The following is a 12578-nucleotide window of genomic DNA, read 5'->3' as shown; positions in this document are numbered from 1 at the left end:
AAATCTCTCTCTTTCCTGCTAAAGATGTTGATGATATATTTCAGAAGAAATCCACGATTTCAGTTTATAAATGCCGCTTATCACAGCTCTGCATCAGCCTGCAGCTCCAGATAAGCAGAAAAGAGTGGGTGAGAAAGTACAGGAGCTGGAATGCTAGCAGGATTTCTGGGTTCAAAGCAGGTGAAGCTGCATTACCACGAATTCTCGGTTATTTGAGGGAAGTCTGATGCCAAGTTCCTTGCGGCAATGGTTTAAGAGACTGAAAGAAATGATTATCCACCCAGGGCAAGGGGTTGGGTATTTATCAGACTTCTAATAAGCATCTCAGAAAGGTAAGCACAGAGCTCTCAGGAAAGAGCAACAATCTCCCTTTGTTCTAAGAGCGCCTTGACAGCTGGAATGGTGCTAACACTCACTCGGACAGTGTACTGTGCGTTGACCAGTAAGTTCCTTATTTCTGTAAAGTTACTAGCAGCCCTCTGGGAGGCCCACATCTTGGAACCACTCCTGCTGTATTCTACCTAAAGTGAGAAGAAAAAAATATTAGTAAAATGTACCAAAGTTCTGAGGCATCCTAACACCTTACAAGGAGGTCAGAGGAGAATGGGAAAGAGGGGATGCGAAATGTTCTAATATATAGATCATTACTTACAAGGCTATCCCAAATCAAGTCCTACTCAGACAGAACACACTTCTGCTCTAACAGACCCAGAAATCTCCTACGCATCCCAACACACATGGCCAACTCCTGGAAGATACTTACAATGTACTCACGGATGAGGCCGTGGGTGTGGACAGGCGGAGTCCAGTGGCCCACAATCACACCTTCCACTTCCCTGTGCAGTGACAGCTGGAGATTTTGAGGGGCATCTGGCACTAGAAAGGAGTTAACTCGAGGTTATAACCCATCTGCATAGTAGTCAATTGAGGAATTTCCCTGAGCTTAAAACAAGGAAAAGAAAGAATCTAGAGCTGGCATCAGGACCTATCCATTACAATAGGCTGTTAGCTTGGTCTTTACACTGACAAAAACCTCTTTTCCAGAATGCAAGCTGTGCTGTCCACACATCAGATCACGCTTAGTCGGGTCTGATGTAGGTTTGCGGCTCACAGGGGCTTGCAGGGTCGAATCACTTGGGGAGGCTGAGTCACCACTGGCCCTGGGACTTCAAGGCTGAGATCCTACTTGTCACTGGCAGCACCTGCTGCCTCAACTTCTCGTACAACAAAACGGTACTGTGGGCATGACTACGAAGCAGTAAGACTTAGTTTGTAATATCACAGAACCTCTATGTCCAAAGAATGGGATCCCCTTCAAATCAGACTCTTTAATGACTTTAGTGCTGGCATATTCAAGACAGTTTTGGATCTGCTCTTTTGTGACTGCCTTCAGTGCCAGGTTAGAAGCCACACACGAAAACTAGTTATAATACTTTCTAGTCAAACTTCATTTTGACTGCAGACAGTACTTATCCATGTATCTGATAACCCACAGAAGAGGAATGTTATGGGGTTGAATTGTGTCGCATCCCCCACCCCGCCACCAAACTTCATATGTTGAAATCCTAATTCCCAGTACCTCAGAATGTGACTGTATTTGGCGACAGGGTCTTTAAAATGGTAATTAAGTTAAAATGAGCTCATTGGCTTGGGCCCTAATCCAACATGACTGGTGTCCTTATAAGAAGAGAAATTAGGACACAGACACACAGAGGAAAGACCATGTGAAGACATGGGGAGAAGATGGCCATCTACAAGCCAAGGAGAGAGGCCTCAGAAGAAACAACCCTGTGTGGAGAAGAGGGAGAATCCCCCTCCGCCCTTTCCCTCAAGGTTCTTATGGCTGGCCAAATAATTAAAAAGACAGGTCAGCAGGAGAAAATAATACCAAATTTAATAACATGTATACACGGGAGAAACCAGTGAAACTGAGTTTCTCAACACAATAGCAGAGATTCTCGTCTTAAATACCATCTTCAGCTAAAGACAAAAGAGGATGTTGGGGTTGGGGAGAGAGATAGAAATCACAGTAATCAAGGGTATGTAGATTTGAGGCCTTATCCTCCATGCTGATAAGTTTCTAGAGAGGCCATCCTCCCTTCCCCCCAGAGTGGGAGATACCTTTACAAATGGAGATTTCCCTTATAAATGTAAATGTTTGTCTGGCAACTCCTTGCAGGGCCACCTAGAGAATGTGGCCTGAGAGATAGGAATTATAGTAATCAAGAGTATGTACATTTAAGTGTTCTTCTTCTGTCCTGATAAGCATTTTCACAGATAAGGTCATCCCCCCCTCTTCCCACTACACAGAGGGAGATACCTTTACAAATGTAAATATTTGGTAAACAGAACTTCGTTAAGAATGGGCTTAGTGAGGACTCTGCCAGTCTGTCTACACCCAGAGTTAAATTCCTTTAGGCAGTTTGAGGGAGGTCAAATGTCCGTCAGAGAAAATAATGAAGGTAAAGAGATATATTTCAGGGTGGCCAATTTTGATCTCCCCCACCTGCCAACACCTTGATCTCAGACTTTCAGCCTCCAGAACTGTGAGACAATAAACTTCTGTTGTTTAAGTCACCCAGTCTGCAGTACTTTGTTATGGCAGCACTAGCAAATAATACAATGACTACTCATCAACAATCAGTGACCTGTAAGCCCTTCAGGGGCAGGAACTGTGTCTTATCCATCTCTGAATCTCCAATATCTAACATAATCCCTGAGCAACAGTAGGTGCTCAGCTAATATCTGTGGAAAGAAAATCAGTAAATGGGATATTTCAAAGAGAGTTCCATAGTGTCGAGAGTTTAGCCAAGCTAATCCATGGTATTGCTGCCTCAGCATCCATTCTGTTTGGCCAAGCGGCCCATAGGGGCCTTAAACTGACATTAGCCCCTCATGCAAGAGACCTAGATAACAGCCCAGAGAGTCACAAGCAAACGTAAATTCCTAATAAAGGCATATGCCCCAGGTCCTGCTGCTCTCTCTGCTTGTACCCTGCCTGGACCTCCCTGTATGGCCCCTCCAGGCATGCGTGTACCTCCTCCAGGACCTGGGAGTAAACTTCTCTGTTTCAATTTCCACTGTGGGCTTTTCTTGACCATTCAACACCCAGGGCTCTACTTAACAAATGTTAATTTAATAAAGTCATAACACAGCCAGTTCTTATGGCAGTTGCAAAGAGGAGTTCACAAAACCTTGGGAACAAACAAACCTTGGAATAAGCACATAGTTGCCCAATGGCAACTACTCTGAAGGGGGGAGGAAGCAGGGAATGCTCTTGGATACAGGAGCTTTGGTAAATTTCTTTAAGACTTAGGCACAATACTTCTGACATTGCTCAAATTTGAACCATGATGAGCTCCTAAGTACCATGTACTGGGAAATACCTAGAGATGGAAAGTAGAGGCAGAAACTAGTTAAGAAATGCAAAAGAGGGCAGTGGTGGACAGAATCTGAAATTAACTTCTTCAAGTACAAGAAAGTTATGTGACATAATGACAATAAATGTTCAACAACTAAGGCAGGACCATAAAACTTGGCCACAATCGTCTGTACATGAGGCACATGTGATTATTCATGTGCCATGTTCCCACACTCCTGAGTATCCCTGGGAAACTCTCTGAAAATCTCACCTAAGGCCTGGTACATGCCATAAAAATAAACAATCACACTTACATCCTTCTGGAGTCCTCAGTGTCACGAAGTCATTGGTATTATGCACCTTGCTCAGACATTGGACCTGGACTTTAACCTGATATGTGGTATCTGGCTTCAAGACTTTTAATATCATGTTTGTTTTATTGCTGTGGGTCTCCAGAGTCTTCCAGATGCTCTCTCCAACCACCCTGGCCAAGAGAATAAAGACTTTGTCACATCAAAGCAGCACGGGGTGGCTGAGAGGTCTGATTCAGTTAATAAAGAGTCACTCTGTGCACAGCACAAGAGTTTACGGAACATCCAGTGGCAATGAGGACACCATTTTCTTCTCCCGTGACCAAGAGGAGACCTACCTGTAGTAGACGTTATATACACAAGAAGCAGACGGCATTTTTTTGGGCCGCATCCAGGTCAGAGTTACATCCCCAGAGAAGTCAGCTGTCCACTGAAGATTCTGTACTTTGTACACAGTTAACTCATCTAGAGAGATAAGAGGGGAAAAAGGAGAGAAAGTGATATGTTATAAATCCTTGGATTTCAGAGGCTCCTAGTGGTTCCTTGATTCTAGGCAGACCTACCATACTCTAGATTGTCAAGCCACAGTCATCGTCTTAAAAGACATCCCAGAAAATAGAGTCGAAACCTTCCTCTACAACCTTTCCTAGGGTCTCCTAAATTTCCAGGCATGATATTTGTCCTTGTGGTTCACCTCCCTCCTGTCTGCAGTGATGTAAGCCTGTTTCTACAAGTCCAAGGATAGGGTCACAGCAGGATCTATTACTGCTACAGACTGAATGTGTGTCCCCCAAAATGCATATGCTGAACCCTAATCCCCAACGCGATGGTATTAGGAAGTGGGGCTCCTAGGAGGTGATTAGGTCATATGGATGGAGCCCTCATGAATGAGATTAGTATCCTCATAAAAGAGCCCTTCCACTGTGGGGACACAGAGAAGATGGATGCACCAGGAATCGGACCCTCACCAGACACCAAATCTGTTGGTGCTTTGATCTTGGACTTCCAGCCTCCAGAACTGTGAGAAGTAAGTTTCTATGGTTTATAAGTCTGTGGTATTCTGTTTCAGCAGCCCAAAAGGATGAAGACAATTACTGAATGTGTTCTGGACAGAAGAACTGAGCTAACCCCACCACAAACCCCGAGGCTCCCCGAGGGTCAACATGAGGCACAAAGTCCGCCAAAAACAAATCTAAGACCAGCATTGACCCAGCAGGGATGAGGTTAGCTGAAAGCTCTATCAGAGCGGGGACAAGCCTCACCTCATTTGGTGCTCCAAAATTGGGCAAAAATCTATTTCATTTCCAGACTGAGGAAAAACTCAAAAGGGTTCTACTAGAGGTCTACACAGGAGGGTGGAGGGTGAGCCCACACGGGAGGGTGGAGGGTGAGCCCACACAGGAAGGTGAAGGTGAGACCACACAGGAGGGTGGATGGTGAGCCCACACAGGAGGGTGGGGGGTGAACCCACACGGGCATACAGGAGGGTGGGGGCGAACCCACACGGGAGGGGGGAGGGGGAGCCCAACACGGGAGGGTGGGGGGTGAGCCGACACAGGAAGGTGGAGGGTGAGCTCTGGGGTAAACAGGGACCAACACAGCCAGCACAGCCGGGCACTCACCGCTGCAGTCTCTCTCGTCACTCTCGTCCGAGCAGTCCAGGAAGCCGTCGCAGCGCTCGGAGAGCACGATGCAGGCCTCGCCATCCTCACACTGGAACTCACTGCTCATACAGGGCAAGGTGCTGCGTGTGGCTGAAACACAAAGAACCTTCTTAAACCCACAGGGCAGGGGCCCTGTCATACCAAAGGTTTATCATTTTTAAGAAAAGTGGTTAGAAGTCTTTGAACTAATCAGCTTCTGCTTCAAAACCCGCCTCTGGAGTGAGGAGCACCACGCTGGCACTGTGACACCTCCCAATTTGAAATTGACAGTTGGAATCTGCCTCAGGAAGAGCGAGAGCTTTGGAGTCAAACAAACCAGGGTTTAAATCCTGGCTCTATGTGAACTCGAGCAAGCTGTTTAACAGAGCCCAAGTTCAGCCCCTATATGAAACTGGGGTGACAATTCCAGCACTATTGTGTCTACAAGGATCCAGCGAGATCAAGCACCTGGAATAGTGCCTGGTGATAGCAGGCATCAACAAATTGTAGCTATTACTCTATAAGACCACTAATTATTCTGTTACTATATTAGTTCACAGTCTAGGATGACACTCTGATTTCTGGGTTGAGTAACACTACTAATAATAAGGTGAATCACAATATGAAGAGGCATGCCCACTTTATGCAGTACCTTAATTGTATAGTTTTCAAAGTATCTTACCAGAAAATGCAATATCACAAATAAAGAGCATTGGTAAATCAAGAGTTATGCAACTCTATGGCTATAAACCATAATCTGATGTTCTCCCCAGTTCTGAAAGTAGAGTTAAACTGCGTGAGAGGCTCTAAAAAGCAAGTGGTGACAATATAATTGCAAACAATTCTAGAAAGAGGAAAGAAGAGAATGGCTATAGAAACCAGAGCTGCCGCCCTGGGCTGGCCTGGGCCAGGCCAGGTGCAGGTGCTGCAGGCCTTCGTTACACACACTCACACGTGCCTGACCAATCCAGGACAGGAAGGGCCACATCAGAACCCACTCCACCTGTGAGGAGGGTCTAAAATTAATCTTCCTCCTCCAAGTCCAAGATGTCCCCATCCTAATCCCTGGAACGTGTTAAATGTCACCTTACATGATAAAAGGGACTTTGCAGATGTGATTAAGTTAAAGACCTTGACGTACAGCATTTAGCCTAGATTACCCAGATAGACCCAATGCAATCTCACAGTCCTTAAAAGCAGAGACCCTTTACTGGCTGTGGTCAGAGAGAAGATGTGAAGACAGAAGAAGGATCAGAGAGATGGAATGTTGCTAGCTTTGAAAATGGAGGAAAGGGGCCTCTAAAAGCCAGAAAAAGAGAGGAAAGAGATTCTCCCCTGGAGCCTCCAGAGGAACCAGCCCTGCCCATGTCTTGGTTTTAGCCAGTTTGACCTGTGTCCAATTTCTGACCTACAGAACTGTAAAATAATAAACGCGTGTTGTTTGAAGACATTAAGTTTGTGGTAATTTGTTACAGCGCCACAGAAAATTAACATAAACTTGAGCCTCTGTATTTGCCCAGATCTTATATCGGGGATTCTATCCTGGTTTCCTGAGTTCAAACTAAAATTTCTCCATTGAGATTCAGGACCAAACCCCTCCTAGCTCTTGCTCCCCATCTTATGTAAATATACGCACAATATTCGATACAATGACTATATCATCATTCTGTACAATGACTATAAAAGAAATTACTGAAGAAACCACTAAACCATTGTAGTAATCTCAGAATAAAGAATATACGACACGGGGCCGGCCCCGTGGCTTAGCGGTTAAGTGCGCGTGCTCCGCTGCTGGCGGCCCGGGTTCGGATCCCGGTCGTGCACCAACGCGCCGCTTCTCCGGCCATGCTGAGGCCGCGTCCCACATGCAGCGGCTAGAAGGATGTGCATCTATGACGTACAGCTGTCTACTGGGGCTTTGGGGAAAAAATAAATAAATAAAATTATCAAAAAAAAAAAAAAGAATATACGACACTGATTCTTACCAGAGTCTTCTGGGGAACTTCTAAAAAACACTGATTCCTAGGACTTGCCCCAAACCTACTGAAGCAGAAACATGCAGCTGAGCATGTGAAATATTTACAAGCTCCACGGTGATTCATCAGAATTAGCCAGGGTTGAGAACTTCTGTTCTAGAACAAGAACAGGTAATCCTGTTTTCTATCTGAAGCACTACATCCACTTCTGAAAACCACACTTTGATAAGCAGGTAGATACAACTGGATAATGTTCACATGAGAGCAACCAGGATGGTCAAGAGGAACGGATAAAGAATCCAGGGAGATCCTTTTCCTACAGATGAAAAGATACAGGGGTTGGGGGTGGGCATGAAATGCTGTAACAACTGTCCTTAACTGATGACTTTTCATGTAAAAGAGAATTAAGACTTCTTTGCATGAGTCTCAAGGATAGAGGTACAGACTTCAGTTCAATACATTTTAAAAAAGAGCTTTCTAATATAGTAATTCTCAATGGGAGAAGGGAAATATCAAAACTACTTGTGAGGCTTTTTACAAACTATAATCCCCAACCTCCACGAAAGTCATAATATTCTAGAGCTCTATCATATACTGAGCTGAAATTGGTTTGCCTTGGAGAGGTTGGAAGGGGGAGCTCAGTTACAGATAAAAGGGCATTAGAGTATTTAGAAAAGGTTTGAGAACCACCAGTGTAACAGTCTCAGAAGATGAAGATGGAATTCATCCATCCATGCATCCATCCATCCATCTACCTACCCACCCACTCATCCATCCATCCACCTATCCATCCACTCATCCCTCCAGCCACCCACCCATCCATCTATTTATCCATCCATCCACCCATACATCTATCCATCCACCCATCCATCCAATCAATGAAGTCATGGAAATCCTACCATGAGTCAGGTACTGTTCCAGATGCTAAGAATATGGTGATATGTAAAACAAAAGACCTACCCTCATAGAGGTTTTCTTCTATTGAGAGAAACAACAAACAAGTAAACAAACAAATATGTTATTTTAGACAGTGATAAGAACTACAAAGAAACATAAAGACACTGATGAGGGTGCATTTTATATAGGATAGTCAGGGAGGGACTCTGCTCAGAAGAGGATTGTTCTGGAAAATACCAAGATCCCCACCAAAAAATTATTCCACATGGTAAGAATGTAGTAAAATATAATCAAACAACAACGAGTAGCAAAGCTAGAGGATTTTTGAGGTTTCTTTATGAAACATGTCTCAATATTTTAAAAGCAGAAAACATAGGTTTTAGAAACTAGAAAAAAGGTTGCCATTAATCTCCTAAAATTCTTAAACTGATTATTCAACAGATGATTAATGGGCACTTAGAGAATGTAGTGGCCTTCAGGGTCCAGCTTCTCTAAGAAAAATCATGCCATACTAATCTCACTTCCTTTTTTGATAGGGTTATCAGATTAATGGATTGAGAAAAACTGTAGATAGAGCACATCTTGATTTTAAGACCCTTAACTAAGCAACATCCTTATGAATAAGGCAGACTTGAAACAGGCTAAAGAAACTTATTAAAGAATACCAATTAATGAATTAATCTCATCCAGGAGGAAGGTTCTATTCCATTTCCTGTTTGTTAATTATTTTCAATGTTCATCTTATTCTGTGGCCACTTATTTGGCTCAGATGTTCTTCCTATTATTTTGGTAAATGTGGGGTCAATCTGTCTTGTTATTTTCATGTGCCAAAGGTCCACCTTGTTCATTCTTTTAATGTAAATGTAGAATTTTACACTAATCCCTATTTAATTTCTCTGTTATTTTGGAGTATTCTGCCCTATAAGAACTTCCAAGGTGGCACGAAGAAAAGCACACAACTTTGTAAAAGAAAAAAGAAAAACTAAATAAATACCCCAGTCTGCTACTGACTCCTAGTAGTCAATCCTCTTTGAAGCTTAATTTTCCTATCTCTAAAATGGAGATAATACGAAAATCACAAAGTTATTATGAGAAATGAAGCACAAGTAATAGGATATCATGCTCTCAAGAAACCTTCCCTCAGGAATGAATTTCTCTCCGACTACTCACGACAATTGGCCTCATCCTGGCCGTCCTGGCAATCCTGATGGCCATCACAGCGCTTCCAGTTGGGGATACACTTCTTTGGCTGGCGGCACTCGAACTCAAACCGGTCACATCGCCCAAGCTGGGTGGGAGTGGAGGCAGTAGCGACATTTGCTAGAAAAGATTTTTAAAATTCACTTTTCAGTATTGAGGGAGCTGGCCAGCAACAGCAACCCATTCAACGTGTTAGGAGATGACAGTTCTTTAGGAATTAAGATAGGGACCTGAAGACAAATGTGAGCTCTGGATAAAGACAGCAGATTGACTAGACACAGGCATCTAATTTTGCTCTCTCATAGAACTCCACTAAAGGAGACAAAAGCGACAAAATTATGGAAGCTGGAAAGCAGACAGAGAGTGGTGAGTGACTAAAGAGACCAGAGCAGGCTGTATTCTATCCTAAGCTGTCAGGGAAGAAAGCTAAGAACCAACAAGATCAACATCATAGAATCCTCAAAAAGCTGAAAAATGGTACCTCTTAACTGGGAGAGAAGAGGGGAAAGTTACAGTAAGGGAACAGATTCAAAGATGTGTAAGAAGCAGCTAGATTCCCTACATCCCTTCCCCTACTCGCCTCGTGAGACAATCACCCCGTACATCAGCTCGACAGAAGACTGGAGGATTGTTATTTGGAGAGGGTAGCAACAAGGGTTGTTGAGACAGGCATGGTTGAGAGCACGGATATCATACTGAAAAGAGGCAATTAAACCCACAGATGGCTGAATGTGAAGACCCTACTCCTCCTCCTCGAGAACCCTGGCAGTGAGACCCGTATTCTCCAGGAAGGAGATTGTAAAAATTCTCTCTAGTGAATCTGACCAGCGTTAGAGACAAATACTAAAGTAACCCAGGTCAAGTGTTCCCCAAACAGCCCAACCATGAAACTCAGAGTTGACAAGCCTACCCAGATGTGCAGAATTTCTTAGCAGCATGTTAGTCCCCAACCTTAAACACAAGCAAGCAACCAAGGATTATCCGAGGAAAACCTTTGACATGAAAGAAACCAGTGCAGACCCCCTCACCCCAAACAAGGAAATTTGGAGGAAACAGGCACTTTGTAAGAAGAAAACTTCAAAAATAAATATTCTTAATATGCTCAGAAAGAAAGAATATACATTTACCCATGAAAAAAGGACAAGACGCCATAAAAAAGGAACAGTACTGATTAGAAGCTTTTAAAGAGAGAACTCTGAGGAGGGCAGTGAAGTCCCAGGGTCAGGGGCATGCAGCAGGCCTAGAGGAAAATCAGCCCAGAGAGGAAAATCCAAGGTGTCAGAACAGCATCTCCAAGAGAAACACTGGAGCCGAGAAATCACGTGAGACGGTGACCCTGTGGAAAGGTCTTCTGAGAGCTATTGAAAGGTGGAAGCATTAGCAAATGGTACAAAATAACTTGGGCTAAAAAACAAACAAAAAAAGCCATTATTAACTTTGGGATATTGTGTGTATTCCATAGTTCTAATTGGATTTTCACTCCAATCCCCAGAACCACTCTGCTAAAACAAGGGGCTTGGAGAAGAGTAGTAAAAAATGAGGCTAGAGAGCTAGGCCAAGACACGTCACAGCACTTACACTTGGGCAACAAGGGAGCCATCAGAAGGTTCCAGTACTGGGGGAGGATATGATCACGCATCAACATGTGGCTTCTTGGAAGATAAATCGAAAAGGGAAGAGACATGAGGCAGAGAAACCAGTTAGGAGACTTTTACAGAGAAGAAATAAGACCTAAGAGCTAGAGACAAATGCCAATTTAAATTTGCACAGACAATGTACATAAAAAAGAAATCACAAAAGCTGAACGGAACATCGAAATAGGAATCTGCTCATTGGATTAGTCAGAATTTGCTAGAGTCTGATAATGTCCCTGCTCAGAGTTTCAATAACGGAAAAACAATTTTGAGAGAAGTGTAATCAAGTTACTAAATAGATAGGTGGGGCTTGGGAAAAAGTGCAAAGATAAAAGATTTTTTTATAATTTGAGAAGCATTTTTGGGACACCAACTATTTGCCTATTATTGGAGTAGGCACAGTGGGGGATTCAAAGTAGTCCACAGCATGATCCCAAAACACGAGGTACATACATGGAAAAGAAAGATTTATACACATGGAATGACTAGGAAGTAATATATGGCAGCTCATAGTTAAAAATCAAAAGGACACTAGGCAAGTTCAATGAGACTGGAAAAGAGATGGACATCAGGACTCAAAGAAAGCTCCATGGAGGTGGGGCTTGGGAGGGTGAATAATGCTCTATTTGTTCGAAGAAGGAATCTCAAACTTTAGTGAATCTACAAATGATATGGGAACTCCTGGGCTCCATCCAGAAATTCTGATTCTTTATTTTTCATGAACACCCCAAGTGATTCCATTACAGGTGGTCTTTGTGCCATACTTTGAGAAACACTGATGATATATTGAGGTCACTTTTAACTACAAAATCCATGCTCTGTCTGCCCTGATGGACAGTGGGTTTCAGAGAGGGAAAGTAGGAGGACATGGTCAGGAGGACAGAGGTTTCTGATAAGGCAAAAACTCTGCTGCAGGAATATAAGCAGAGAGGGAGCAGGTCTGTCCAGAGGGGATGAGGAGCCTACTTTGGTGGATGTAGGAGGTAATGGCAGGCAGGGAGGGGTCAGCTCACACAGGGCCTTGAGAATAGGACTCAAGGGTCAGGACCTATCTTCTGGGCAAGAGGAAACCATTGATGATTTTAAACAGGGAAGCAATAGAATGAAAATAGTCTTCAAGGAGGAAAATCAGACTGTTGACCTGGAAGTTTGCTAGGAACAGGATTATGGAAAGCATGGGAAACAACCCTCTATTCTCCTACTATAATTGAGTTTGAAACAGAATCCTGTTTAGGAAAGGACATAGCATCCTTACCTCTGTTCTACCTGCAGTTAGAAGGGGTCTCATGGTCTACCCTGGCCCCCCGCAATATGGTTACTGCACAGACCTTCAGATGTCTCTCTGTGTCCAGCCACTAGATGGCAGTGCTTACCCTTCTTTTAGTAGGATGGCCACCAACTAGCAAGCAGGTAAACTGGGCTCCCTCCCCTGACAGTTTAATAGACACACAAACACCTCCTCTGTAATTCCCATTGTAATTTTCCGTGAAGAAGGAAGCAAAGGTGGCCCAACCGCGGCCAGGGTGGAAGGCAGGGTGGCTGACCTTTTCTCACAG

General features: G+C 43.8%; 1 protein-coding gene across 2 annotated transcripts in view; it reads right to left on the bottom strand.

Annotated features, from left to right (window-relative positions):
- Positions 1 to 12578, bottom strand: part of SORL1 (sortilin related receptor 1) — a 163867-nt gene that overhangs the window by 25061 nt on the left and 126228 nt on the right. For both annotated transcript variants that reach the window (XM_087433828.1, XM_004427196.3), the window contains exons 32-37: positions 9359 to 9508; positions 5295 to 5426; positions 4011 to 4137; positions 3676 to 3845; positions 764 to 876; positions 417 to 521 (exon numbers count right to left, since the gene is read on the bottom strand). In XM_087433828.1, the coding sequence (XP_087289954.1) occupies positions 417 to 521; positions 764 to 876; positions 3676 to 3845; positions 4011 to 4137; positions 5295 to 5426; positions 9359 to 9508 (797 nt within the window). The remainder of the gene's footprint in view (positions 1 to 416; positions 522 to 763; positions 877 to 3675; positions 3846 to 4010; positions 4138 to 5294; positions 5427 to 9358; positions 9509 to 12578) is intronic.

The sequence above is a fragment of the Ceratotherium simum genome, chromosome 7 (assembly GCF_057802395.1).
Source record: "Ceratotherium simum simum isolate JZ-2026a chromosome 7, ASM5780239v1, whole genome shotgun sequence".
Classification (NCBI taxonomy): Eukaryota; Metazoa; Chordata; class Mammalia; order Perissodactyla; family Rhinocerotidae; genus Ceratotherium; species Ceratotherium simum.
This window is presented reverse-complemented; position numbering and strand designations above follow the sequence as displayed.